This window comes from Blastomyces dermatitidis (genome assembly GCF_000003525.1).
Source record: "Blastomyces dermatitidis ER-3 genomic scaffold supercont1.3, whole genome shotgun sequence".
Classification (NCBI taxonomy): domain Eukaryota; kingdom Fungi; phylum Ascomycota; class Eurotiomycetes; order Onygenales; family Ajellomycetaceae; genus Blastomyces; species Blastomyces dermatitidis.
The window spans coordinates 1,949,593-1,977,514 of record NW_025544776.1 but is presented as its reverse complement, the minus strand read 5'-3'; the positions used below and the strand labels follow the sequence as shown (position 1 = coordinate 1,977,514).

General features: G+C 42.4%; 7 protein-coding genes across 9 annotated transcripts; 5 read left to right on the top strand and 2 right to left on the bottom strand.

Moving 5' to 3' along the window:
- Positions 1–6,514: 6,514 nt before the first annotated feature.
- BDCG_02888 (uncharacterized protein) lies at positions 6,515–7,834 on the top strand. The gene is made up of 2 exons (XM_045418459.1): positions 6,515–6,981; positions 7,024–7,834. Exons 1-2 carry the CDS (start codon positions 6,534–6,536, stop codon positions 7,767–7,769), a joined length of 1,194 nt encoding a protein of 397 aa, XP_045275030.1. The 5' UTR covers positions 6,515–6,533; the 3' UTR covers positions 7,770–7,834.
- Positions 7,835–8,022: 188 nt separating this feature from the next.
- Positions 8,023–8,888, bottom strand: BDCG_16629 (the record flags this gene model as incomplete). Of its 2 annotated transcripts, XM_045425837.1 has the most annotated exons (2): positions 8,023–8,337; positions 8,395–8,888. In XM_045425837.1, the coding sequence occupies 2 exons, from the start codon at positions 8,471–8,473 to the stop codon at positions 8,234–8,236; spliced, it is 183 nt and encodes a 60-aa protein (XP_045280201.1). The 2 variants fall into 2 exon arrangements, with proteins under 2 accessions (XP_045280201.1, XP_045280200.1); XM_045425836.1 differs by having other exon boundaries at positions 8,234–8,473.
- Positions 8,889–11,050: 2,162 nt separating this feature from the next.
- Positions 11,051–12,788, top strand: BDCG_02886 (HMG box protein; the record flags this gene model as incomplete). The annotated part of the gene is made up of 3 exons (XM_045418458.1): positions 11,051–11,134; positions 11,617–12,141; positions 12,223–12,788. 3 exons carry the CDS (start codon positions 11,051–11,053, stop codon positions 12,766–12,768), a joined length of 1,155 nt encoding a protein of 384 aa, XP_045275029.1. The 3' UTR covers positions 12,769–12,788.
- Positions 12,789–13,805: 1,017 nt separating this feature from the next.
- Positions 13,806–16,679, top strand: BDCG_02885. 2 transcript variants are annotated; one of them, XM_045418456.1, is made up of 5 exons: positions 13,806–14,208; positions 14,268–14,590; positions 14,682–14,983; positions 15,157–15,319; positions 15,420–16,679. In XM_045418456.1, exons 1-5 carry the CDS (start codon positions 13,961–13,963, stop codon positions 15,617–15,619), a joined length of 1,236 nt encoding a protein of 411 aa, XP_045275028.1. In that variant the 5' UTR covers positions 13,806–13,960; the 3' UTR covers positions 15,620–16,679. The 2 variants fall into 2 exon arrangements, with proteins under 2 accessions (XP_045275028.1, XP_045280199.1); XM_045418457.1 differs by having other exon boundaries at positions 13,822–14,208; positions 15,138–15,319; positions 15,420–16,563.
- A 324-nt stretch (positions 16,680–17,003) lies between these two features.
- On the top strand, positions 17,004–21,472 carry BDCG_02884 (urease). The gene is made up of 8 exons (XM_045418455.1): positions 17,004–17,521; positions 17,745–17,831; positions 17,950–17,976; positions 18,052–18,429; positions 18,507–20,183; positions 20,270–20,329; positions 20,417–20,596; positions 20,770–21,472. The coding sequence occupies exons 1-8, from the start codon at positions 17,501–17,503 to the stop codon at positions 20,848–20,850; spliced, it is 2,511 nt and encodes an 836-aa protein (XP_045275027.1). The 5' UTR covers positions 17,004–17,500; the 3' UTR covers positions 20,851–21,472.
- On the bottom strand, positions 20,995–24,868 carry BDCG_02883 (DNA repair protein). The gene is made up of 8 exons (XM_045418454.1): positions 24,444–24,868; positions 24,371–24,388; positions 24,158–24,291; positions 23,990–24,088; positions 23,766–23,919; positions 23,356–23,624; positions 22,694–23,296; positions 20,995–22,593 (listed from the first exon to the last, which is right to left on the bottom strand). The coding sequence occupies exons 1-8, from the start codon at positions 24,469–24,471 to the stop codon at positions 21,586–21,588; spliced, it is 2,313 nt and encodes a 770-aa protein (XP_045275026.1). The 5' UTR covers positions 24,472–24,868; the 3' UTR covers positions 20,995–21,585.
- Positions 24,869–24,982: 114 nt separating this feature from the next.
- BDCG_02882 (FluG domain-containing protein) lies at positions 24,983–27,143 on the top strand (the record flags this gene model as incomplete). The annotated part of the gene is made up of 5 exons (XM_045418453.1): positions 24,983–25,020; positions 25,426–25,701; positions 25,808–26,112; positions 26,297–26,708; positions 26,798–27,143. 5 exons carry the CDS (start codon positions 24,983–24,985, stop codon positions 27,141–27,143), a joined length of 1,377 nt encoding a protein of 458 aa, XP_045275025.1.
- Between the last annotated feature and the right edge of the window lie 779 nt (positions 27,144–27,922).

Below are 27,922 nucleotides of genomic sequence, written 5' to 3'. Positions count from 1 at the left end.
CATTAAATCCGGAACTCAAGCACCTCAGATTTCTAATAAATACAGAGGTGTACAAATCACTTCAATGAATCGCTCTATGTTTCTGGGCTAGAAAGTTATTATCGCATGTATCTAATTGTCACTTCTTTGTATTTTCCTATGTTCTTGTTATCTTGACGTGGTCTCAACACCTGTATTTCCTCCTGTATAACCAACACTTGATCTGTATTTAACATCACGCAAGGACTCATCATAAGCTCCGCTTGCATATGAGTATAATGAAAGAATAATAATAATAATAATAACGCCTTGGTGGTCCGCAGGACCGCAGAATATTTGAAGAAGAATGACATGATTGATTTTAATAAGTATTGAGAGAGAGAGTGAAGGCAGGCAATAATATAATAATAATAATAATAATAATAATGATAATGATAATGATAATAATAGTGATGATAATGATGATAATGATGATGATAATGATGATGAAAGAGAGAGTGCATCAGAATATATTATTAACTTATCAAATATAAAGAGATAAAGAAACTATTAACAGCTTTCAGAGATGTACAGAAACAGCTACAGTGTTATATAGCAATATTATCTTCATTCAATGCATGCACTATTGATATTCTTTGTATGCATTTATCATATAATCTATATCAGAGATACATGCAGAAAACAGATCTTTGTTACTAGAGAGAATGATTACAGTGATTCTCTGTTTTCATATTATAAAGATAAGTTATTCTCATTTCTTTCTTCTCTCTTTTCTCTTCTTCTTCAATTTATCACTAAGTTCAAGCTGATATGAAAACTATTAAAACACTCATAGAAACTCTCAAATTAAAGAGTATAAACTAATTAAATTTTAAATACAGATGAATTAAATTAATTTAATAATACTAATTATTCATCTCTCTCTTAATAAAATAACAGTCATGTCTTTCTCTCTCCTCTCTTAAACAAAACATGGCTTATGAAAAGCGAGTATCACACCAGGCTATAATAATCAACACAGCCTCAGTATACAGAGCTGCATACATGCAGCACATGCTGAACTGAGAGACTGTGTGAGTTGTAAACTGACAGCAGCATCTCAGAGAGAGCTGTGCAGTGTGAGAAAGCTATAACTTTTGATCACATGCACAGAGAATGAATTGCTGCAGTAAGTACATATGCATTGCATGAAAGTAATACTTTTTGATAACACTCAGTCTCTGATATTATGAAAATAGAGTCTCTCTGTGAGATTCATTTTTATCAGAAGTCAGAGAATCTTATATTTTTCAAGATTATCTTCACACATCTTATCTGTGAAATCAATGAGAGAAATCATCAATTTCAGCATTCTGCTCTTGATACTATTCAAGTGACAGCAGAGTTCATTCTGATCACACTTTTTAAGTATATATTTTCTAATTATTCACATTTATACAGATATATACTGATTATTTATTAGATAATATTAAGATAATGACTCATCACAGCTGTGTTACTCTCACTGTGAGAGATACATGATTGATAATGAACATTATGAAGACTCTGAGAAGTAAGTATTTTAGAGATACTACAGCTCTGTGATCTTGATTTTTTTTATTTTTATTTTTTATTTTTTTGTTTTTATTTTTTATTTTTTTCTTTTTCTTTTCTTTTTTTTTTAATGTGATTTTTTCTTATATTTGTTTTGTTTTTTGTTTTTTGTTTTTTTTTTGTATTTTATGTTTTTTTCATAATTAAAATTATATGAATTATCATCTGTATTCAGAAAGATAATAATATTTGATAACATTCTCTGTTGAATTTTCAACAAATGAGCACTATGTTATGATATTATGTAAGTGAGAAGTGATTTCATAATCTTATTTAATGTCATTCTCAATAATGAGATCAGAATGAAAATGTGACTAAGAATTCAAATATATTCTTTATCTGAGACTAGACTTTTATTTGAAAAGTGAATCTGAGACCTTTAATATTTGAAATAATATGATTTGAAATCAATGTGATGAATACAAATCATGATCAGAAGTAATGCTTTTAGATAACATGACAACTGTAAAGTTTGATTCTGATCTCAGACACGGTCACACGGTCAGTCTAGAAGAGAGTGACTGATGAGAGCTGCTCTGAGTGATTTATCTGTTCTATTTTATTATTGTGATGAGACTGATGAAGTTGTATAAGAATATGAAGATGAGTTTACTACAACTGTGATCATGTTCTAGACTGATCACTAGTGCTATAGTGTTCTGAAGTGAAAGATACTTAAATAATCATTAGCCAGATCTATCATCAGCTGTAGTGTTGAATGAAATAGATTTAAACAACTGCAGACTAGATTAATCACTAGCTGCAGTGTTGAAAGAAGATAGAGTAACTAATTAGACTAATTACTGACTAGTTAATTCTTGATATCTGCAGCCCGGTTCAATCACCAGTGCTATGTATATCAAGAATGAAGTGAAAGTTAAAGAGGCTAGAAGAACTTGATTCTTAATAAGACATGCTACTAAATTGTAGCATACATCACTATGTAGAGTCAGATATAAGAGTAAAAACTTGTCTTATTCTCTAAAAGATGAGAGATGGGTGTACACTCTTATATATACAGTGATTATTTTATAGAGATTAACTCTTGTAGAAAGAGTGATCATCTATGAAGAGAAGAACAGAGACTCTGTAGAGAAGAAGTGAATGCTCTCATAGAAGAAGTGATTGCATATGAAGAAAAGAATGAAGACTCTGTAGAGAAGAAGTGAAAGCTCTCATAGAAGAAGTGATCACATATGAAGAAAAGAGCAGAGGGAGAAGGTAGGAGTGAAAGCTTCAGGAAATAGCAAGAGATGAAGCGGAAGCTAGAGCTGAATAGAGAATTGACTTGAATAGAGGGCGGAAGCACGCCACACTTACTTAATTCTTTTCTCTTATTAAGATGCAGACTGTAAGAGAGTAAGCAGATGCTAATAAAGCTGTAAAAATCAATGATCAGATACATAAGAAGAATATAAAACTTTAATAAGTAATTCTTTATGAGTAAAAGCAGATAGAGCTCATGAAGTAAAAGAAATAATATAAGAAAAAATGATTAGAAGCTGCTCAATATTATAAGAAGATCAAAGCTACAGCTGTAGCTAAATATCTTATAGAGAAATAACAGTGAGATGAATAGAAGCTTTAAGTGTAAAAAGAGAAGAAAGAACATGCTGCTAAATATCATGAAGCACAGTTAATAAAGCAGATGTTCACAGAGATCTTAAAGAGATCTACAAGAAGATTAATAGTGAGCTTAAAACACTGTAGAAGTTCTATACAATCTTCTGAAAGCAGTAATAAGTATTACACACAGATTTCTCTGATGAAATCAAATGATATTTCTTCTCTAACATCTTCTACACTGTGATCCGATTCAATCATTTCAAAATCATGAGTTTCATGTTTCAGGCAGATTATTAGATCAAGCTAAACTGATTATCAGAATCATGAATTTCACATTTAATCTCATTTAATCTGATTTCATACATTTCTTAGCATTAATCTCACTGAGACTAATCATTAAAAAAATATGCAAAGTGACTAGACTGGCCGCTGAGACCATGAATTTCATGTTTGATCTCATTTGGTCTGATCTCATACATTTCTTGGCGTGAATCCCGCTGGGACTGGCTATCAAAAAAACAGATAAAGTGACTATATATCAGATCTTAAAATGAAACCATGACTTGAAAAAAATGAGAAAGTGATCTCATTTGATTTCATTTAGTTTCATTCTTGGCATAAAGTTACTATTTTTAGACATTTTAAGGTTTTTTTAGACTATTTTTAATTTTTTAAAAAGTAACACTTTTTGATAACACTTAAATGAGATTTAAAGTTATTTAAAGCAATAAAAATAATTTAAATTGAGAAGTGAAAATCATGGTCTCATTTGAAAAATGTGACAAGTGTAGACAGTAAGTCTCACTGAGACAGTATGAAACTACTATCTAATGTTAAAACTGTGTAATGAGATCAGTTAAATTGATAATGAGACTATTAAAAAATCTGATTCTGGTCTCAGACACGGTCACACGGTCAGTCTAAAAGTAACTATATATCAGATCTCAAAATAAAATCATGACTTAGAAAAAATAAGAAAGTGATTTTATTTGATCTTATTTAGTCTCATTCTTAATGTAAAGTTACTATTTTTAGACATTTTAAGGTTTTTTTTAGACTATTTTTAATTTTTTAAAAAGTAACTTTTTGATAATACTTAAATAAGATTTAAAGTCATTTAAAGTAATAAAAATAATTTAAATTAAGAAGTGAAAATCATGATCTCATTTGAAAAATGTGATAAGAGTAGACAGTAAGTCTCACTGAGACAGTATAAGACTACTATTTAATATTAAAACTGTGTAATGAAATTAGTTGAATTGATTATAAGATCATTAAATATTCTGGTTCTAATCACAGACACAGTTACACAGTCAGTCTAGATTAAGCAATCATTCTCTGAATTAATTATATATATTTATATAATATATTCTGTATATAGTTTTAATCTTTAATAAATAATATTAATATCTTATTTCATTGTTGTACTATAGTTGAAAATTAACAGCTCTATAGAGTGCTTTTTGAAGTTTGTTGAGTGAATGAGTTTGTTAAGTGATAAGTCATGTTAATATAATCAATCATCTAATGCTTGTTTTCATCTAACACTCACCTTTGTAAATTAATTACAATCAACTTCAAATATTCATATCTCAATGAATATTTATTTAAAAGTATTCTAAAAAACAGAATGATAATTTGTAGATATATATTATATTTTATTAAATTTCTATGAGAAAATAACATATAATTATTAATTTATTAAGCTTTTTAAAATACTAATTTAAAATAAAATACACAGTCTATATTTATAAATATATTTATACTTTAAAATTGTAATTTAAATAAATTATTATATTAAATTATTAAACTATATTTATATTTAATAAATTATTTTTCAAAATTTAAAATTTCAAGAATTTTCAATATTTTACTTGTAATTTATCAAAAAAATTATAATTAAAAAATCAAAAAATTCTTAAAAATTAAAATATACAATTTTTATATAAAATAATTTAATATTTATTAAATTATAATATATTTATATAAGAATTATTATTTTTAATAATATATAATATATATTTCTTAATTTATAATAAAATATTATATATTTTATTTTACTGTATTTTATTTTGTAATTGAATTTATATTTTAATCAATTTTAACTATATTATAATAACTTTGAATTATATTATGTCAGGTCACGTGATCTGGCTTACTAATCCTTTCATCATATAACTTTTCACAAAGCTAGCAATCTTTCAATCATACAAGCTTTACATCTTTCACAGGTTATGAGACCTGTTTTGTGCAAAAATTACTGTCAATTCAGAATTCCTTGTCAATATAATCTATTTGAACTACTGCTTCATTTGATACACTCATCAGAAGTTAAAATCATCTTATTCTATCAGTATTGATGTGTTTGAGATCTTGATAATCAATAATACTACTGCTCACTTAAAAAAAAGAGACTTGCAGAAAATGCATCACATTTGCAAAAAAGCAAGAAAAAGAGAATAATATTGACAAGAATTCAATAAACAAATATCAAGATGATGGATTCAATACAATCTCACTCATATACATGATCATAATCTCATGTTCTTTTCACTGAATCAGTTGAAGTTGATGATGATTCTTCACACTTATACTCTGTCAGTGAACATTCTTCTGAAGTCTTTAAAAGCTTTATTGAAGAACACTTCATAACACTCTCTTAATTCAAAGCTGATTTAAATACAGCTTCTGATATGATCAGGCTGACCCTCTGATCTACTCAACAGCTTGATAAAGCTGGTTCTCTTGATAAGAATATTGAATACTCAGATATCTACTGTTCAGACAAGGCAATATCAGATCAACAGATAAAGCATCTCAAGATAATGCTTGAGATGAATAAGAGAAAGCAAAGAGTCTTAGAACTTGAACTATAACTGAAAAAACTCTATCAACAGAGATTCTCATTCTTCACAGATCAATCACAGAATGTCAACAATCATTCTATCATTATATCAACAGCTACATGAAATTCTAATCTTGATGAAAGATTGAAATTCAATCTTTATGCACTGAATAGTCATGTTGACAAGACAATCTCTCAATTCAAGAAAGATGTCAAGAATACTGTGAGATCAAACAGTCTGACTGACACATTCAATTACATCACATGAAGCATCTTCATGAAATTGAAACTGGTTGATGCACAGTGTTAGTATATGATAGAGAAATGACAGACTCAGAACCCTCTACAAAGAGATGATGAATGAGCATTATTCTGGGACACCAGAAACCAGTGACTCTACACATTCATCTCAAACTCCTTGGATGCAGGTGTCAGATCATGTTTCTTCAAGTATGATGAAAATCAGATCACTTATACTCTATGGAATGCGATTAAACAGGAATACTCTGTCCCTAAAACACAGTTACACTGTGAGGCAGTTCTGGAATTCATGTCTCTTGGTGGCACACAGGTCACCAATCTACACACATTCTTCAATAAGTTCTGGTCCGCCATCATGAAATTGGAGATGGTGGATGCTTCCCCCTCAGATGTGTGGATATTTGATACCTTCTACTCAGTCCTACCCAACAATTGGAGGAATTATGTTCAGAAGAAGGTAGAGGAGATACAGGATTTCAAATCCACAGCTGTGGTATTGGATGTTGATCTTCTCATGAAGGAAATCTGTTCGCGGCTTGATCCTCCAAAAGATAAAAAGAATCTGCAGAATATAGATTCTGCGGCCAACACAGCTACGACAGCTACAACAGATACAACGACCACTACATCTACCAATTCTAACAACAATACATCGAATTCAGCCCGTGGAGGCCGTACTGGACGTGGTTGTGGTAGTACTCAAGGGGGATCGGGAAACCCACCTACATGTCCTGAATGTGAGAGATCTCACTTTGGCAACTGTTGATTGGCCAATCCAGACAGTGCTCCAGATAATTGGAGGATCTACAACGCTGCGAGGATAAAGGAATTCAAAGAAAAGAAGAAAAAGAACAATAGTGAGGGTGGGACTCAACTATTCATTACAGATGATTCAGAGACCTTTCAGATGACAAACCTCGCAGAGGTTATCAATGTGTCAGCCTGTTTTGTGGAACCTCACAAGGATCCCTCCAACGGGCGTTTATACATATCAAAAGACGTCATCTTCCAGGAGGACCTCCATCTTGCTGATTCATCGATACCGACTACTCCACACAACCTGAAGGTCATACCCAATGCAGCCTGCAAAGCGGCTGCGGCGATTCCTTCAGTGACACCAGGCCTACTGACTGCGGCCCATAAAGAGACTGCAGCGATTCCTGATCCATCAATTGATAATCTATTCATTGATGAGGAAATTCAACCTGAGTGTCCATTATTTCTCGTACTCACTAATAATTGGTGGATTGACTATGATATCTCCGCGAGAATACCTACCCTTTTAGTGCAGAATACACTGAACTCCCCGGAACCCACAGTTGAATCAACAGTGGGGGAATCTTCAGTGGGGGACAGTCTTGAAGACCTACCCACCGATCCCGAGATCGCTGCACTTCTGATCCCGAAAAACCTCACGCGCGCCAAAGCTTCCATGGAATGGAAGTATTATTACAAGGCCTGTGTTAAAGAGGTCAACTGTTTGAAATATACGCGTTGGAAGGAGATTATGAAGATGAAGGGATAGGGGGATAAAAAATGATGTATATCATGACTGGTTTTTCATTACTTCACATTTTCCAGTCATTTTTTGTACCTGTACTTGATTTGAAGGCGAATTTTGTATATAGCATCGTGTATAGTTACTCTGGTGAGTGGGGGTGTCAGATCACGTGATCTGGCTTACTAATCCTTCCACCATATAACTTTCCACAAAGCTAGCAACCTTTCAATCACACAAGCTTTACACCTTCCACATATTATACTATAAGTCTTGATATTTATAGATTACAAACTAAAGAATTAAAATAATGAATATTTATTGAGATATTAACATTTAAAGTTGATTGTAATTGATTTACAAAAGCGAGTGTTAGGTGGAAATGAGTGTTAGGTGGTTGATTATGTTACATGATAAGAACTCCAGAGAGAGAAGTTGCAACTTTAAGAGATGAGAGTCAGCAAACATGACTCTCAAAACACTCACTGGAATCATTCCTGCTCAATGTGACTGAGCAGCTTCGGAGAGTTATCTGTGTATTCATTGTACTGAAGTAGGGATTTGTTGCCACTGTTCAGCATCTTCATATAATACTCTGGAGGGTGCTCATTGTCAGCCAGCAGACCAGCCAGATCATGAGTGTTATTCTTGCCTTGTTTGTTGTAATCGGCTGGGTCGGTCGCCGTGCTGTCGCTATGATAACTGCCACCATCATTGTCGTCCACATCCATCTTGTCTTCCTCGCTGTTGTTTCACTGACGACAGGTGACGGTGTGCTGCATCGACGCACCATCTTCGCCCTGAAATACATCGAACAAGTAGAAAAGGATGGAATGGGGACATCAGCAGTAGATGATTGAAGGAACAGAGAGCACGTTGGTGATGAGAAGGCTGTAGAGGTGGGCAAGGGTGACTTGATAGCTGGGGCAGTGAAGATTACATTGGTCACCCGCTGGAGAGAAACTATAGGCAGGCTCTGGGTAAATGGGGGGACGGTAGAAAAGTAAGCATGCAAGCGCTTCTTTGAGTGGGAGGGGCAGATACTGGGCCGCAAGGCACAAGACAAGGGTGTATGGTACAATCGGCCTTTTTCTGTTTGAACGCTTAAAGGCTAAGTTACTGGGGCAAAAGAGCTCAGTCACCACCAACGCACTGCTGGTAGAAGGGCCGATCAACCCGGGACCCCCAACAAAATATGTAGTGGCACACGCCCAGTGGCATTGTCCTAGCAATTGCTTGCCCTCTCTACCACCATCTACTACTAACTATCTCTACCCCTTTCTTACTACCTCTACCACATCTATCACCATCATCAGATTAATCATACAGGCCGCAGAGCCAGCCATTCAATCTCATGAATTCAAAGAAATCCACATGACATCACATGAGATCATATTACAGTGTTTTTTGCATGAAAAAGTTGAATTTTCTATCATAAATAGAGAGATCAGAGAAGCTAGCTACATTATATTACATATGCTAGCTACATTATATTATATATCTCTCTCTTTGTTATAGAAAAACCAACTTTTTCATGCAAAAAACACTGTAATATGACATTATATGCATCTCATCAAAAATATTTACTCAGCTCAGCTCTGCTCTTCAGCTCATACAGCTCAGATCAATCTTCAAATCTTCATTCTTTTATTCATTCTGTTTTTTTCATACATTCTCTACAGTATTTACACTTCTTATACTCTTCTGAGTTTTCTCTATATTCATTTTTGATCTCTGTGTTCATGACACACACTGCTAAATGCTCTGTAGCATGATCTCATGTGATGTCATGTGCATCTCTTCGAATTCATGAATGAGATTGAACAGCCAGCTCTGTGACCTGTACTGCTCTGATTAATCTGATAATGGTGATAGAGGTGATACAGGGTGGAAGAGGGTGGTAGGGGTGGTAGAGGGAGTAGAGAGCAGAAGAGGTGATAGAAGTGGGGAGTGGAAGCGATAGGGGGGCTGCAGGGCAGTAGAGGCGGTGGTGGTAGAGGAGGTAGGGGGTGGAAGGGGTGGAAGGGGTGGTAAGAGAGGGGTAGGGGTAGGGGGTGGAAGTGGTAGGGGGGGCTGCGCAAGCAGCAAAGCGAGCGTAAGCGAGCATTTGATGCTTGTAGTTAACAATAGTATTTTCTGTAGCAGTTGGGTCATACTTAGGGATGATAACAGAGCCATTCGTGGAATGCTTAATGAAGATTATGAGGCAAGGCTCACCAACAGCCCAGCAATCTGCTGCGCCAGCAAACTCTACCCTTGCAGAAAATGTAAGGGTGGGCTATATTTCCCAGGTTCAAAGGGCTCTGCGGGGCGGGGACCATCTTAACAACGCCGATGCAGGCGCTGAAAAGTGTAAACACCTTTACTCCGTATTGTTAAAACAACTAAAATGGCCTGTAGGATATGGTTAAGAGTGCGTGGAAGTATTTAGGGGGAGCGTGTGGAGTGGGCGTAAAGCCTCTAGTTCTCCCTCTGGCGAGTGAGACATATAGCGGCCACACTAGGGCTAGGGAATGATAATGGATTATGGGCAAGTTGTGCCGGGGTGTGGGGGGGGGGAAGCTTGAGGCGCCCGGGGGGGGAACAACTTAAGGAAGTGACTCCTGGTCCACGGTCCACGGTTGAAGAGCCTGCAGAAGCACGCTGCGCTGCGGTGAGGAGCGGCATCCCTCCGCCGCGGGCCAAGTGGTAGCCAACAGCAGCCCACCGCTGGGCCACCAGACGCGCTGCGGCCTACCCAGGGCTATCAGGCTACGGGAGATCGTCCCACGCCCCGCCTAAAAGCAGCGCTGGGTTTGACGTGGTGGGTTAGTTAAAAAATCCGCCTAGCCTGTTAAGGGCTGTTGTGCGTTTTTCCAGTTCCAATAATACTAATAATAATAATAATATTAACAACAATTTACGCAGTAATTATTATTGCGGTGTGTGTGTGCCTGTCTCGAAGCGCCTAGCGTTTCCCCAGGCGAGAGTCCCCCCGGGCGCTGAGGGATTTATTCTTATTTAGGTGCCAGCATTCCCCCTTCAGGCACCTCTCTTTTCTCTTTTTTCTCTTCTTTTTTTACTGAACACTGTCACTCCTTCTTGCCCTCCTTCCATTCTCTTTCTACTAGCTGCATCCCGAACGGGGCAAAAATACAGCTTAGAGCAAGTAGTTATTCAAACACTTCTCCTCTTCTTCTTGGCTCCATTATATACCATATCTTGCCACCAAGATCACTCTTAACCATTTCTGCTTACCTACATCCCCTTGCCCAACCCCCTTTGTCCATTCCCTAGTATTCACAGCCTATTCCACACACACATCCAAGATGTCGCGGAAAGATGACAAGGCCAAAGATAGCACTGCTATTGTGACTGTCAACATTGATGATTTCACCAGGACACGCGACAGTGTAAGTTAACCCGTCCTTCTGGTGATGCTGGTGCTTTTTTTGTTCCTCCTCCCACTATCCCAACAAAAAGAGCGCGTCCCTGCGCCTGTACCCAAATCCGCCAAATCAAAACAAACACCAAACCCTCCGCGCATCACCCTCCCTTTACCTATAATCATAACAAATCCCCTCTCCCCCCCTCTCCCTCAACCTCCCGTTATGTTTTGTATACCCCTCTACCGCTTCTTAGTGATCTCACTACTAGCGCCACGCGTTTCCTCTCACCCATCCCCATCCCTATCCCCCCATTAATCCCCCATTGCTTTCACTCTCGCCGCCCACGCTGTACCTACCCAAAACTGCCAACACCAAAAAAGATCCACCACTCACCAACCCTCCCCTCAATGTCTTCTTCACGTGGCACCACCCCCGCCACCCCCCCTCACCCTCACCCTCACTCCTACTCCGGCTCCCAATCTCCTCCCCTCTCCACCACCACAAAGGCCTTCCTGGACTCTATCGCGCGCACCATTCGCCCCATCTCCGTCGCCTGCGACGAGCTCATCGCCGCTGCCACAGACCCAATAAATAATACAGCTCTAACATACATCCAGGTTATCGTCTCCCTCGCAACACTCCAATCAGCCGTGTCAGATCTATCGCGCGCGTACATCAACCATGCCAACACAGTGCTGAACCGTGGCCCGTCTACTCTCGACCTGGGTGGCATCACCTCTAGTCTGCTGGAGAATGGCTTACTCAGCGGCGCCCGTGTTCTTAGTCCAGGCGGTGGCATTGCGGGTGTTGCCCGCGGTCCCGGTGGTGTAGATACCACTGGAGGCAAGAAGAAGCGCAAGCGCGCCCCGCATGATCCCAATGCGCCTAAGCGTGCTTTGACCCCTTATTTCCTCTATATGCAACATAACCGTGCAACGATTGCAGAGGAGCTAGGTGAGAACGCGAGACCGAAGGAGGTTGCTGATGAAGGGACGAAGCGCTGGGCTGAGATGCCTGATCATGAGAAGCAGGTATTTATAGCCCTCCCTTCTTTACTACTATACTACTACTACAATTTGTCCAATTTTACTAATAACCATGCCCTCCCCTAGATCTGGAAAAAACTATACGCGGAAAATCTAGCAGTGTACCAGGAGAAAATGCGCGCATATAAAGCCGGCCTGCCTATTCCTGAAGATGGGTATGCGACAGGCGCTGCGGTCAACGCTAATGTGGCTGCCGCCATGCAATTGCAACAGGGAGTCCACCACGCCGCGGCCGGCGAGGAAGAGGCTTCATCTGAAGGATCTGAACAGGAATCTGAAGAAGAGGAGGAGGAGGAGGAAGAAGAAGAAGAATCGTCCCCAGAACCTGTGCGGGAACCTACGCCTCCACGGACGAAGCGGCGGAGGACTACTGGCGGTGCTGCGGCTGCTGATGTGAAACCTGCGACTCCTCTGAGCGCGAGCACGAAGAAGGCGTCGCCGGAGAAGAAGATGAGGGGTGCTGCTGCAAAGAGGGATAAGGAGAGGGAGGAGGCTGCTGCTGCGCTTACTGGAAGTGGGAAACTGAAGCGTGGTGCTGTGGCGGCCGCAGCGACTGAGACGCCGAAGGGGAAGGGGGGGAAGAAGAAGCGCAAGAGTGAGGCGGGGGATTGATTGATTGAATGAATGAATTAGGTTGATTTTGGTTTGGTTGGCTGATCGGGCTGTCGCGGGCTTACTATTTTTCGAGTTTTGTTTTGTTTTGTTTTCAAATTGTTGTGATGTTCATAGTTGTGGGTGTTTGTTCTTCTTTTTGTTCCCTTTGTTTCATTTGTCTTATGTTTTATTGTTTCTTTGCTTGTCACTTTTATGTAGTGTAGGAAATTTCGTTATTGTGAGTTTTTTTGATGTGAGTTTTTGAAATTGAGATGTGGTTTTCTTCTTATGTTCTTTTTTCTCTCTTTTTATTTACATCTGTAATCGGTGTTGATGGTTATTGATTTTGCTGCACGGAGTATGTGTACCTACCAGTATACATACAACTTTGAGCTGACTTGCTGGGGGTGGGGTATGTCGGCGTTGCTGGTGGGGTTTGTTTTAGTTTGGGTGAGCCAACCAGCTTTAAGACAAAAGGTGCTTTGGAAGGTTGATTGCCCGAATCGTCTTATAGTTCTAGTCTTGACAGTTGTTAATGGCTAGGAGGCGCAGCTTGACACCAGGGCGCAAGGCGATTCCAGGTTAGAACGGGGTGTTGAAGCTGCGGATCACCGCCGTGTTGACGCTCTTTCTAAAAATTCTTTTGAAAGCGCAACAAAAATATAATGTAACAAATAGTTCAACTAGACAAAACAACATCACCGGCAACACCCCAGTATCAATGAAATTTACAATAGTCAACACTTTGTATCATCCTTCTTCGTGGTGCCACTCCCATCTTCATAAAAATATGGCAGATCGTCTGGATATGTCTGGGTGCCGAACATTGCGGCTGGCACGTTTCATCGCTCAGGACTCAGGAGCCAGCAAAGATCGGTAAACCACGGTTCCTGTAAGTTTTAGTGCCCTAGCCTTTCCCACTATTGTGGGCCATACATGGCATTTTTGGCATCACTCCCGAAGGGGCCTCCAATAAAACATGTCGAAGCCTGATTCTATCTTGAAACCAACCGGCTGGCGGGTCCGCGCCCTTATGAAAGATGATTGGCGAGTAGCGCGCTTAGTAGGGTTCGCCTGGGAGCTAGGCGGCTAAAGTTCCAGACAAGGAGAGTGACCACCCATCCGCTCCCTTACAACCTTGCGAACAGTGACCAACCGCCTTCACTCACTTCATTCTTCCTTGGCCACAGTATTTCTCCGTGCCCTCAAAATGGCTTCTCTCCTGGAATGGGCGAAAAGTACCTTTCGAAGAGCTCCCTCGCCCCATATACGCTTTCCGGCCACCGGGTTTGAAACTATCAATGCATCTAGAATACTCGATGAGGAAAGATTTGAAGATTTCAAGAAAGGGCGGTATTATCCTGTCAATATTGGTGACGTGTTTAGTTCGAAATACCAGGTCATTGGCAAGCTGGGATTTGGCATGACTTCCACAGTATGGCTCGCTCGTGATCTCGCGTAAGTCAGCCATGGTTTATCGGTATTTCAAGACTTGGACGTCGGGCTGATTCACGCAGAGGACACCAGTATGTGACACTGAAAGTGTATACACGCAACGAAGCTAGTCAGGAAGAGTTTCAGGTCTATAAGTATCTAAGCCAAGGGAATCCATCACATCCTGGCTATCCCCATGTGAGGACAGCTCTGGATATCTTCACCATCCCTCGTCCCGGAGGGGACCATCATTGTCTTGTCCAGAAGCCGATGTGGGAGAGTTTTAGAGATCTCCTGTATCGCCACCCAAGCCACCGATTTACTGAAAATCTACTCAGGTTTGGTCTAATACAGGTGTTTCTTGCGCTTGACTATCTGCATACTGAATGCAAGCTTGTTCATACGGGTTAGAAGAACTTCTTCCAGTTTCCTTACCAAAAAAAGGAAAGAAAGAAAGGAATTGTTCCTAATCATGAAAGCTTTTTTGATTTACCTAGACATCAAGGCCGATAACATACTTCAGGAAATCGAGGACAAGTCGATTCTTGAAAGCTTTATGAACTCTGAAATGGAGAACCCTTCGCCTCGGAAATTTGTCAGAGGTGTACCAGTGTATGCTTCTCGGCGTTTGGAATTGCCAAAGACATTTGGTCGCGCAGTTCTGAGTGACTTTGGTTCTGCGGTGCAAGGCGATGAGAGGAGAAATCATGATGCGCAGCCTAATTTTTTCAAATCGCCAGAAGTGATGTTGAAAGCTGACTGGAGCTACCCGATTGATATTTGGAATGTTGGCCTCATGGTAATTCGTTTTTCTTTCTTTATTTTTTGTTTTAGTTTTATTTATCTATTTTGCTTTTTTTTTTTTTTTTTTTTTTTTTTTTGAGTAGTGGAGAGGGGGTTTCCCCCAAATGATTCTCCTTCCACTTACTTCACGCTTTTTTATCACTAACTAGTGATGGGGGGGGGAAATAGGCCTGGCATTTGTTTGAGGGCAAGCACGTTTTCCGTGGTAAAGATTCTGACGGCACGTATTCAACACGTACGCATCTCGCGGAGGTAATTAGCCTCCTGGGCCCGCCTCCTTTAGACCTGCTCAATCGAGGGAATAGGAGCAGCGAATTTTTTACAGAGGATGGTACTATGTTCTCTTTCTTCCTCCCTTCTAGCCTAAACTAAAATACCCTCTAGCAAAAATGAAAATAGTGTGCTAATACAAAAGAAACTTTTACTTACAGGACAGTGGAAGCAAGACGGTATAGTGATACCGATACCGCAGCACGCAAGCTTAGAAGCGTCGGAGGAGTTTCTCGAAGGAAGGAATAAGGAGATGTTCCTGGCGTTTATGAGAGGGATGCTTCAGTGGCGGCCGGAGGATAGGAAGACAGCCAAGGAGCTTCTTGAGGATCCGTGGCTGAATAACCAGATACTCTCTTAAGCAGTGTATTTTGTGATGGATGGATTTTATTTGCTAAGAAGGCTGGGCTGAGGTTACATCTGAATTGATGCGGTGAAGCACTACGGAGAACAACGGCTGTATCGAATTACTCTGATATCCGGTGGGCGCCCAAGCTGGTCGACAATTAGGATAATCTCGCAATCAGCTTTTGCTAAGATTGTTTACCCCCATGGGGGTTTAAACGGGCGTGAGGTATGGAAGGGATGTCTTCTTCACAGCCGTTTGGGTGGGGAGAATCCAATACACTTTCCACAGGCCAGGAGAAGCCGCATGGTATATGCATAAGGGTGTTTTGGTTGGTTTACTTGTTTACTGCCGAGTTAGGACTATTTTTCCCATGGATGATTGATCCGATCTAAAGGATTGTCCATAGCAAAGTCGGGAATTATTGTGGAATAATGAGCTGCCCCGGGGGGGGAGGGATTGACATGTAGAATGTAGGGGGTAACGGTACTCCGCCACCTACAGTACAGAATGTCTCTTCAGATTGCCACGTCATGTCCTTCCAAGGCGAAGATAGGAAATTACTTTCAAGCCTGAATACCTGCTCACGAGGAGACTTATTACCATCCTTTCATTGTTGATGTTCATGGGAGCCAGGGTTAGGAGTTTAGTGCTGTTGACAGGTGGTGAAGCCACATCTGTCTCTGAGTTAACTAGGTTATGACTAGATTTAGCGGACGCTGGCATTTTGGACTGAGAGGTTTACTGCCTTTAGTTTGACTTCTCTTGACCATTGGGATGCTTGAAGTAGCCTGCCACCGGTACCTGCGCGGCTCTCATACTACAGCTGTGTTTAACTTACATATTACCACTCATGCAGAAATTCTTAACACATTTTCCTAAGAATTTAGTTATATGTAATTGCAGCTCTACTCCTATCTCAGTTTGTATGACAATGCTGCTCTTCTCACGCAATTGACTGCAGGCCTGAATCATCTTCAAATAATGATTGATCCGGGAAAACTAGTGTTAGTGAAAATAGTTATGCAATCAAGAACACCACCTCAACCTCTTGATGTAGATTGAGAGAAGAAAGTGCCACTCCTGAAGACAAGACATGAATACATGCAGTAATCTCTTAAGTAGTGCTGGCAGGTGGGAGGGCGACTAATAGTTAGAGATAGATATTCCATTATCCCCTCTCTGAAGTAAAAAGAAATAATTGAACAAGTTTGAAAATCTCAATGACATCAGATTGCTTTACCCCAATAATTTAAATTTAATGAAGTAATGAAAATGCGTTGAGCAGGTAGTTAAGTTGTCTGTGTTAACTCTGCGTTTTTCTTCGGCCCGGCTCTGTGGAAGTGGAGCCGAGATTTCGGCATTCTGGATAAGATACGAAAAAAGACATGATAAGGCTCAATGGGGAACCTTGGAATGGAGTGGGGGGTGCGCGGTGCGGGGCGCGTGATTGGGTCAAAAGGTTATGTTAGTTACTCTTATAGGACAAGAGTGTTTAACTATATAGTTAACTTAAGTTACCGCTTCTTTCTGCCCTGCTTTTTCATTCGCATTTCGGGACACGTTTCTACTGATGACTACAATAGTAAACTGATATCAGCACACCACACACATACAGTGATTCTGCTATCTACCCCACCACCCAGTGCAGGGTTTCTCAATTGCTGATATCTAGCTTGCTCTCTGTGGCTGGTTCGTTTTCTATAACTAATTCACCTACAGGGATAGCGTGCGTGTTGCTAGACGGCCGGCGACGGCAACTAGAGTAATCTGTGAAGATCTTCTAGAGCACACAGAAATAGAGAGAACAATCGGCAAGCCAAGGGGGCAGGGCTTGATTAAATAATCACTTGATTGACATTGATTGATTGATTGATTCCAAGCTTTGCTGACGAGATGCAGCTAATTCCCAGAGAGGTAACTCTTGATGCTATTCCTGTCTCCCGGTTCTGTTCATGTTCTTGATGGAATTTACTTAATTCAATATCGTTGTTTCTTGCAATTTTAAACAAAAGACCTTCGCGGCTTGTGTTTAGAGATACACATCATTTTCTCAATGGACTTGATCTATTTTTCATTTTTTGCTTGCATTCATCGAAGTCGAAGTATATACTGACTGACATTTTCTACCTGACAACAGCTCGACAAGCTCACCATCTCCCAGGTTGGCTTTCTTGCTCAGCGGCGTCTGGCTCGTGGAGTTAGGCTGAATCATGCGGAGGCAACGGTCCGTAGTATTCAATTTTCTCATACTGCATTAAACGCCCCCTATTAAAATATTGTTTGCTTTCGTCACTGATTACATGGTTAGTTGCAAACAATGCTAACTTGGGAGAGAATTCTAGGCATTGATCGCATCTAACATACAAGAGGTATGGGTCTTATTTAATATGATGATATGATGATAAATATGCCTTCATACGATCCTAAAAGCTGACATCTTACAGCTTATCCGTGATGGGAACCACACAGTGGCCGATCTAATGGCCATTGGCAAGATGATGCTGGGACGCCGTCATGTTCTTCCATCTGTGACCTCCACCCTTCATGAGATCTTTGTTGAGGGTACTTTCCCCACTGGCACGTATCTCGTAACCATCCACGAACCCATTAGCACCGAAGACGGTGATTTGGAAAAGGCCTTGTACGGCAGTTTCTTGCCAGTACCTTCAAAGGATATCTTCCCAGACCCCCACCCAGAAGATTATCACCCCCTGAAAATGCCAGGGGCAGTTATTCCAGTGAAGGAATCCAGAATTGTACTAAATGAGGGGCGTAAAAGACTGTCTCTTAAAGTAACTAGTAAGGGGGATAGACCCATTCAAGTTCGTTATATTCTGTCCATCCCGTTTCCCCATACCGGCGCAAATTTTCGAGACTTGCTGACAGACAGATTCCTTAGGTTGGCTCTCATTACCATTTCATCGAGGTCAACCCTTATCTGGATTTTGATCGGCTCAAATCATATGGCTACCGCCTTGATATCCCCGCAGGGACAGCGATCCGGTTCGAGCCGGGAGACACGAAAACGGTTACTCTCGTTGAGATTGGGGGAAACAAGGAAATTCGGGGTGGTAGTTTCCTGGCTAATGGTAAAGTAGACATCACCAAGGCAGACGAAATTATTGAACGGCTTCAAAAAGCGGGATTCGCACATACCCCTGAGCCAGCGGGCGATATGGCACATATAAACGCGCATTCCATGGATAGAGAATCGTACCTGCGCATGTTCGGTGCCACCACCGGTGATCTTATCAGATTAGGCTCAACCGACCTATGGGTAAAGGTCGAGAGGGACCTAACTTCGTTTGGGGATGAGTGTACATTTGGAGGAGGCAAGACATTGAGAGAAGGCATGGGCCAAGCTTCCGGAAGATGCTCGGATGAGGCGTTGGACACCGTTATTACGAACGCACTGATTATCGATTGGAGCGGGATCTATGTTGCCGATATTGGCATCAAGGAGGGGAATATTGTGGGTATCGGAAAAGCTGGGAACCCGGACATTATGGATGGTGTCCATCCGAAGATGATTGTTGGAGCCGGTACCGATGTAATTTCTGGAGAAAGGAAAATAGTTACCGCTGGTGGCGTGGATACTCATATTCATTTTATCACCCCTGACCAGGTGGATGAGGCTCTGGCCTCAGGTATCACCACGATGTTGGGCGGAGGCACAGGCCCCAGTACTGGAACAAATGCAACGACATGTACGCCAGGGCCAAATCATATGAAGAATATGATCCAGGCCTGCGACGACTTCCCAATGAATTTTGGGATCACTGGTAAAGGGAATGATAGTCAGCCCCAAAGTCTGAGAGAGCAGATTCGTGCTGGAGCAGCAGGTCTGAAACTTCATGAAGATTGGGGCTGCACTCCCGCAGCAATCGATACGTGCCTTTCAGTTTGCGATGAGTATGACGTGCAATGCCTCATCCACACCGACACACTTAACGAATCTGGCTTCGTTGAACAATCAATCCAAGCATTCAAGGATCGCGTTATCCACACCTACCATACCGAGGGAGCAGGAGGTGGTCATGCGCCGGATATCATCTCAGTCGTCAAGCACCCCAACGTCCTACCAAGCAGCACCAACCCCACGCGCCCATTCACTTTAAATACTCTCGACGAGCACCTCGACATGGTCATGGTGTGCCATCATCTTTCCAAAAACATTCGCGAGGACGTCGCATTCGCCGAGAGCCGTATTCGCGCCGAGACAATTGCTGCGGAAGACGTGCTGCATGACCTAGGCGCCATCAGCATGATGTCCTCGGATTCCCAGGCTATGGGTCGCTGCGGCGAGGTGGTCCTTCGAACGTGGAACACGGCACACAAGAACAAACTGCAGCGTGGTACCTTAAAAGAAGACGAAGGAACAGGCGCGGATAATTTTAGAGTAAAGAGATATATCAGCAAGTACACAATTAACCCGGCAATCGCGCAGGGAATGTCCCACCTCATTGGCAGTGTTGAGGTGGGAAAAGTTGCGGATCTTGTTATGTGGAAGTTTGCGAATTTCGGGACGAAACCCAGTATGGTGATAAAGTCTGGTATGATTGCTATGGCGATGGTGGTATGTTAACGCGAGAAATACATTCTTGGGAAAACCGAAGTGCCTCTTGGTGATCGATGTGAGAGCTAATAGGGGGCTTTAAACAGGGTGACTCGAACGGATCGATATCAACGATTGAACCCATGGTGATGAGCAGGATGTATGCGGTGAGTCTAGTCTCGAGTTCTCTATTCCCTAAAACGCCCTATTTTTTCCCCCTGCTTTAGCTCGATCACTAATAAATCTACCCACAGAGCCGTGTCCCTAGAACCTCCATAATGTTCGTCTCCCAAGCATCACAAAACCTAGGCATAATTGATTCGTACGGGATCAAGAAGCGCGTAGAAGCAGTACGGAACTGTCGAAATATAAGCAAGAAGGATATGAAATTCAACGATGTGATGCCGAAAATGAGAGTTGATCCAGAGAGCTATGTAAGTTTCTTTTTTCTTTTTTAATTCCCTTACCCCTTCTACATTCGCCTCCACGCTAGGGGTTGTCCTGCCAATGTAGGGCGCGCTGTCTGCAACAGAACTATTATCACTGTAAGGACGAGGAGGACTTCTGCTAACATAAAACCTTCCTTTTCTGCTCTTCTTGCAAATAGGTTGTCGAAGCGGATGGGATGATTTGTGAGGCCGAGCCGTCTGCACGGCTACCATTAACGCAGGAATATTTTGTTTTTTAGGTGCCTCTATCTTTCTTTTTCCTTTTTTTAATATATATATAAAAATGTTTTGCTCATAAATCCCCCCCGCATCATCCCCTAGATATATCCATTGGAATTTGTGCGGGTGGTTGGAGCGCGCACATGGGAAGGTAAAAGTACGTTCTATACCTCTGTGCTTAAGGCTTGCTAGCACATATTTTTTTATCTACTTGATGTATGATTAGCTGAAATTAAAAAGTTGGGAAATAAGAAATGATATGAAGGTATTGTGTCTTTCTAGATTCTAGAGTACTTCCAGCATAGCTAATCTTTGAAACCGAGAGTGCTCCTTTTCCGTTTGAAGAAAATTTACTATTGAGGAATGCATGATATCTACTCCAGACACCTTAGAGGAGAGGTGGCCTGTTCCTTGGGTACGCTATTATTCAGAGTAGTGGAGAGGTGTCGCCAGGTAGTCAACAGTCAACGGAGGAAACGAAGCGAAAGAGAGAATAATAGCAAGGCGTTTATCATTCTCCGACACAGACCAGCGAATATACCACTTTCCCATCACACAGATAGACTGAAGATATGAATGAAGATCACCCAAATAAATCCTGCCACCGTAATTCCACGAAATAAAAATTAAAATCACGCCGCTCCACACCTCCCACTTAACACCCCCTCTTCTTTAAAACAAAGGAGAAAATAACAACTGGCAAAACTCATACATAAACGTATGCTGTCCAACCTCTCCCCCACTCTGCGAGGCACTCACAGCTCCACTTCCTCCTCGGTATGATTATTGCCCGCGCTGACAAGCGAGTGGATGCTAGACCATGCCTCGTACGTGCCTACCCGAGCCGCGCGGTACGCGGCGATGCGACGTTTCCTTCTTTCACTTGTCGTGCTGGAGTCTGCTGTGGTGGTTTGTTCGAGATCAAAGGCGGATTGGAAGAGTGAGAGGTGGGTTTCGGGGCTATCAGCTTGGCTGTCGTCGTCGTCGTCGTCGTTGTAGTTACGGTTATTGTTATTGGCGCCGGTGGATGTTTGACTGTTATTACCACCCTGGGTCGTGTGTTGCTGAGAAAAGTGGAGGGAAAGGGATGTGCTGAGGTTTTGAGACTGGGATTGGGCTTGGGCTTGAGCTTGGGCATTTGAGGTTCGCTGTGAAGAATCATCAATCTCAGTTCCAAAGTCTGAAAGTGACGATGGTAGGTGGAATTCCAGTTCATGGTTTAGGTGTTTTTCTTTCAGAGCATGTTTTATTGCGATCAGTTGGGAGTTCACGGATGACATTTGCGAGGTCATATCGTTGCGCGATTCTAGGTTTATGTTTTGTGATGTCTGCTGGCAGACGCGTCGCGCAGCTGCGGGACAAAGATCAGCTTCTTGAATCTGCAATTCTGGCAAACGGTCCGAATTGGAATCGTGTTTACTTTCGTGGATTGCAGCTATTGGGATGACTGGAGGCAGTTCGGTCTCTTGAATGAGCAGTATATCCGAATCCGACTGCTGTGTTGAATTTATCGAGGATGAGGAATCGCTTCTTATCCGTCTCCGCTTCTGCGGTCGGTGTTCCGCCTGCTTGATAGTCCTTCTCATGAGCTCGTCGTGGGCAAAATTGGCGCCAGAACATAGGTGGCCAAATAACGTGCACATGGACACGTCTTCATTCCAGGTCGCAGGGTCTACCGTGCAAGGGAAGATATCCTGTGGTTTGAAGGCTTTGACGAAATTGCAGAGTTCGGCGTAGGAGGAGTGACGGGAATAGGGAAAACGCTGTTCATATGTTACTTTAAGATACCCAGAAAAATAAATAAAATTGAATTGGATTGATGAAGTCAAAGGACAATAAAATGGGGTCGGGTTCGTTTCTTACTATTGTGTTTGGAAGGTTACGTCCAGGTTGTCCCTGTCCAAATTTGGGTAAATTGGCGGCGGAGGGATTCGATAGGTTCTCTGCTGGTGGTCCTCGACTTAGAATACTCACGAGTTGCTGGACTGAGATCTCATCATCTTCCTTTATACCATAGGCATCAAGTGACAACGATTTCGAGTTCGAATTACGTGCTTCTGACAAAGCAGCTATTATCGACGCTCGGATTTCCTCGTCCTGAATACGTTCAGAGCATACGTTTAAAAGCTGCTGAAATGCAAAATCATCTTGTAGCTCCAGTTCATGGCTTTGGTAAAGGTCGCCTTGTCCGCCACCAGCGCCCAGTTCAGGAATCTCGGAGCCGTCATCCATACGTGATACAATGGGAGTAATATATACGGAAGGGCCTTTGGAAATGGATGAGCAGACCATACCAGGTTCGCAACTATGGATTCTAGCTCCATGATCGACAGTCAAGCAGCCAGGAATTTGTGTATTGCCGAGCTGGAATCCGCAAAGGAATGGTGCTTCATCAACACCAAAGCCATTCGTAACCCGTGTCGTTAGAGATCGGTACACGCCCATCTGATATTCGTCAACATGGATCTAGCTCCATTCGTTAGCTTCAACTCTTAAGTCAACGTAAATGAAATCGTGTTTTTTACCCGGGTGTTAAGCGCGGCTGACAACGCTAGCCAGACATCTTCATAGCCAAAGGTCCACACGCGTAGATAGAATAGAGTGCTATCTGGATAGGTCTGTATCTTCTCTAAAAGTTCTCTGATTCCTTCTGCTTTTGAGGGAAAGGATTGATACACGTTGGATTTCGTAGCGAAGGTGGTATCGAGATAGATCTTATCAAGCCGCTTGCTTCCAAGGGTATATGGAATGAGGACAGGGTGCCTGATAAGGTTATCCACCCACCAAGATTCCGCTATGAGATAAAATAAAATAATTATTACCCGCGGTAACGAAAAACAAACAAAAATAGGAGGCGTAATCTCGGTTATGTTCGATTGTAATAAAATATGCAAACCCAGGTGACATAAAAGTGTCAGCTATACGGAAGACTTACCTCGAATATCGCCGGTATACAGGATGGCTTTCCTATTCCCCTCTATGAGGAACATAACAGCCCCAGGACAATGGTTAGCATCGAAGAGAGTGACTCGAACATTATTTCTCGGGCTCAGCTCGATCTCCGTTGGAACTTGCAGCGGAATGGGACGCTAGACGACACTTGTGTTAATCGCAAGCCCCTTGTGTATCCAAGGTCACGCATGGAGAGGCCATGCATACCAATAGTTTAGATAGGTGTTTGTAGTGCTTCTTCCTTGACTCCAAGATCCCCTTGCTAAAATTTATGCGATGGGGGTACTTCTCAAGGCGGAGAAGGATCTAGGAGCGGACCGGACTAGAGTTAGTGATAGGTGTTCAGCCAGTACGGGAAGACGTGGGTTACTCTACCTCTCGCGTAGCAGCTGAGCAGTATATGAACGGTGCTCTCAGTGACTCGAGGCCCTGAAGATGGTCGCTGTGAACATGGCTGAGAAAGCATGCCAGTGGAGCTGGCCGATCAGGGTTTTTTCGAAAGTAATCAACTACTCAATCAAGCATCCGAAAGTCAATATATATTGATTATCCAATCAATCCGAAAGACATCAAGATGGAACTCTTTACTTCGAATTTGAGGGAATTCTGTGATGTTCTTTTTAGCAAATATCAAACTGACGACAGGCAGGGGCTTCCTAACCTTCAACAATGCCATCGAAGGTGGACATGGTCAGCAAGCACTTGGGCTGCAGTACTTCTTACTTCAAGTAACATTGACGCATTCCCATCTCGCACCCAAGAGTTTTACATTTTCCTGAACATATGTTTTCTCAAAGAGCTTGATCAATTGAGTGTACGGAGTATCTGGGGGATGTCACTTAAAATGCCACGGCACGTTTTAGTGGCCTTTTTTTTTTTTGCCAGTGCTGCTTTTAGATCATCGCCATCACATCACTGTTCGCGAGCTCACTTCGAGGCTCATCGTCTCCTCCAGAAATAGCTTGCGACCAATCTACGATGATTAGGGTATAGTTATAAGTTCGTGCTGCACTTCTGGTGCGGCACGAGTCGCTTTCTTTCTTACTCATCTCTTTTGGTGCTCACTTATTTGTCTTAAGCTCTCCGGATTGTCTTTTACCATGGGTATTCCCACCAAGCGCAAGCCTCCAGCTCCATCACTGGATGGATATGATCAATAGGTCAAGAGAGCCACCAAAGCCAGTCTTCGAGGAGTCAACAATGTGTGCCATAGCGACTGTGGCAAAGAGTTTCCATCGGTACATCCCCCTGATCAGCATAGTCTCACCTTGAAGGCTGCTTTAGCCTGACAGGTTTGTCCAAGTATTGGAACCGGCCGACCCTCATCACTCGCTTAAAAATGTGGAGTTGAGCGTTCGCAGGCATTTTCTACGGTGGTACCTCGAGAGTCACAATGTTGTATCTTTGGATGGCTTCCTTGTCAAAGCTCGATTCTTCAGACTGCACTATTGTTATATGTTGGGTCATGAGTTCCCCTAGACCCTGAAGCAATAAACAAAGAATGCATGTGTTTAAACCCTTACTTATTCTGTTGATCATTGCTAACAATTTTTCCAGTTAATATGTGGACAACTTAAGGAAGAGTACGGCCTTAGTGAGACCAAAAGATTTTAGCCTCCAGTCAATGCGGACGACCTTCTTAGCAAGCTGTACTTTGATCTCGCCATCTCAGATGTGTACTTTCCAACTGAATGGCAAAGGACACAACATGAGACTGTGCGCAAGATGATGACCTCCACGAGCGCACGGCCAGGAACTCTGCTTTGGGCTTCCGGGTGCTGCAAGAAGAAGAAAGATGCACTCTGCTGGGGGGACACTGAGCTGTTCATTGTTATTGACCCCGAGCGCCCTAACTGCAAGGTTCTCCTTATGAGAGTGCGGCACCGACTCAATAAGGGTAAAAGGAACAAGGGAAGAGCGTACATACCATCTCCTGTCCATGAAAACTTTACCTAAACAAGTCGTCGCTAGGCCGAGATTCTCCTACTTGAACGCAACGACAACCTCGGATTGGGTGTAATCCAGGACGTCTTCCAGTTTGCCTTTGAAGATGACGCCTTCAGCAGCAACAGGATCCAAGAAGCCCAAGATATCTGATGTTCCTGCTCACAGGAAGAGTGTGCCAATCCATTTCAAGAAAGAAATGGAGCGTATACCGATATTCCAATCTACAACTCGAGATAAAGAGGGGAACTGGATCACCCACCCCACAGAACCTCTTACCTATACACAGTTCTGTGAAGATGAACGCAGGCTCGATAGAGCTTGGGGCGCGGCGGACAATGGAAGTCCTTACAAATATCGGAAAAGTAATGCAGCCGCTATAGCAGGTTAGTCTACATCAACCATACATATGTTTAGACTGCAGACAGATGACTAATGTTTATCTGCAGACTTGACACCCGAAAGACGGATGCAGATTATGGGGCACTCTAGAGGCAATATCTTCTTAGCCTACATTAATGAACTAGTGGACACCGACACGCAATCTGTTTTCCTGGGAACCCCCACCAGATGCTATGATCAGGCTCTCCACCAACTCAAGCATCACTCGTGATCCATCAGCACCACGCGGCCTGACACCCGCTCAGAGGCGGAGTGTTGAAGGAGGCCCAAACCTGATGGCACTTGAGAGAGACTGCATAGAGTTTCGGGACGCATTGATTACAGAATATGGTACACTAAGTAAAATAAAGGACATGACCATACTCCAGGACTATCGACAGCGATGCAACAAAGTCCGAACCACACGCAGGCTACTGCTGAAAGAGACAGGGGACAAAGCCTACCAAGATCACTTTGACAATATCGGCGATATCATCATTGAGATGAACTACAGCGGGGAGGGTTGTCCATACAACCCTGGCACCTCCTCATTCTGCCTAAACGGAAAGCCTTGGTCGCAATTGAGTTCCAGAATCGTGATGTGAACACTGTTCCCGATGAAGAGCTTATGGAAGATCGTATAAAGTCCCTAGACCTTCGCCTAACTTTAAGCCGCCTGACCATTCCTAGGCACCTTGCCTCAAGACCAAAAGCCCTCGCTGAAGACATTTTGTCCAATGATAAGTGGAGCCCGAGTGGTCTGGAATGCCCACTATGTCTAAACCATGACAGTTTCCATCCGCAAGCACAGCAATTCAGCTACTGCAACAAGTATGTGCTGAGACGCCATAAAGAGAAGACCCATCTGCAACATATGGACTTTTCCAAGGCAATACGGTGTTCATATCTTGATTGTGGGAAACTTCTGACCTCCGCGGAACAATCCTCTGCCATTTCACAACTGCGCATGGGACTCAGTTGCCAATGGGGTGGCGCCACACTTGACTACAACAATGCACTCCAGTTATTAGAGTAGTTACAAACACTCCAAAGCCCAGCACTGGCCTCAACACTTAAACCAGAAGCCCAGGCTAAAGACATTCTATCCCCAGAACAGTTCCCGTGTTGTAGCCCAACTGGCCTAGAGTGTCCAGATTGTTTGAACAGTGATAGATTCCACCCCCAAGCACGGCAGTTCCGCTATTGCAATATCTATGCGCCGAAAGACCATCTTCAGACTGTTCTTCTGAGGCGGATAGACTTTTCTAAAGCCTTATCGTGATTGTGGGAAATTTTTGACCTCGGCAACACAACATCTTAACATGTAGCAACTCGTGCATGGGACCCGGTTGCCGAAGAGATATTTTCTCTTGCTAATGCTGTCTAATTTTTCTGTTTCTGTTTTTTTCTGAATTTATGGTACCAGGTGGTTCACCCAGCGGCACACCTGCCTCCTCTGGCAGGCTTGAAGTGTTTCCATCTATTGGGTGCTACCCACTCAGCCCTTCTTCAGAAAAGGGCGGAAAGAATGCAAGAAAGATGTCTTACTTGACAGTGAAGGATGTCAGATCCCTTCGCGCTGGATCACTGGCCGGCATACAGATATTATCAAGATAAAGATATCTCTGTTCAAGAGGAATGACGTGCCGTCTGCCATTCCACATCTAGTGACCATTTTCCCTCAATATCTGTAGTCAGTGAAGGATAGGTACTTTGCGCAGGGTCCGTCGCGCTCGGCACGGGGCTGGTTTCGGGAACCGGTGCCATTCTGGAAGTCCTATGGAAAGCTAATGGATGGAAAAACTAAGATATTGC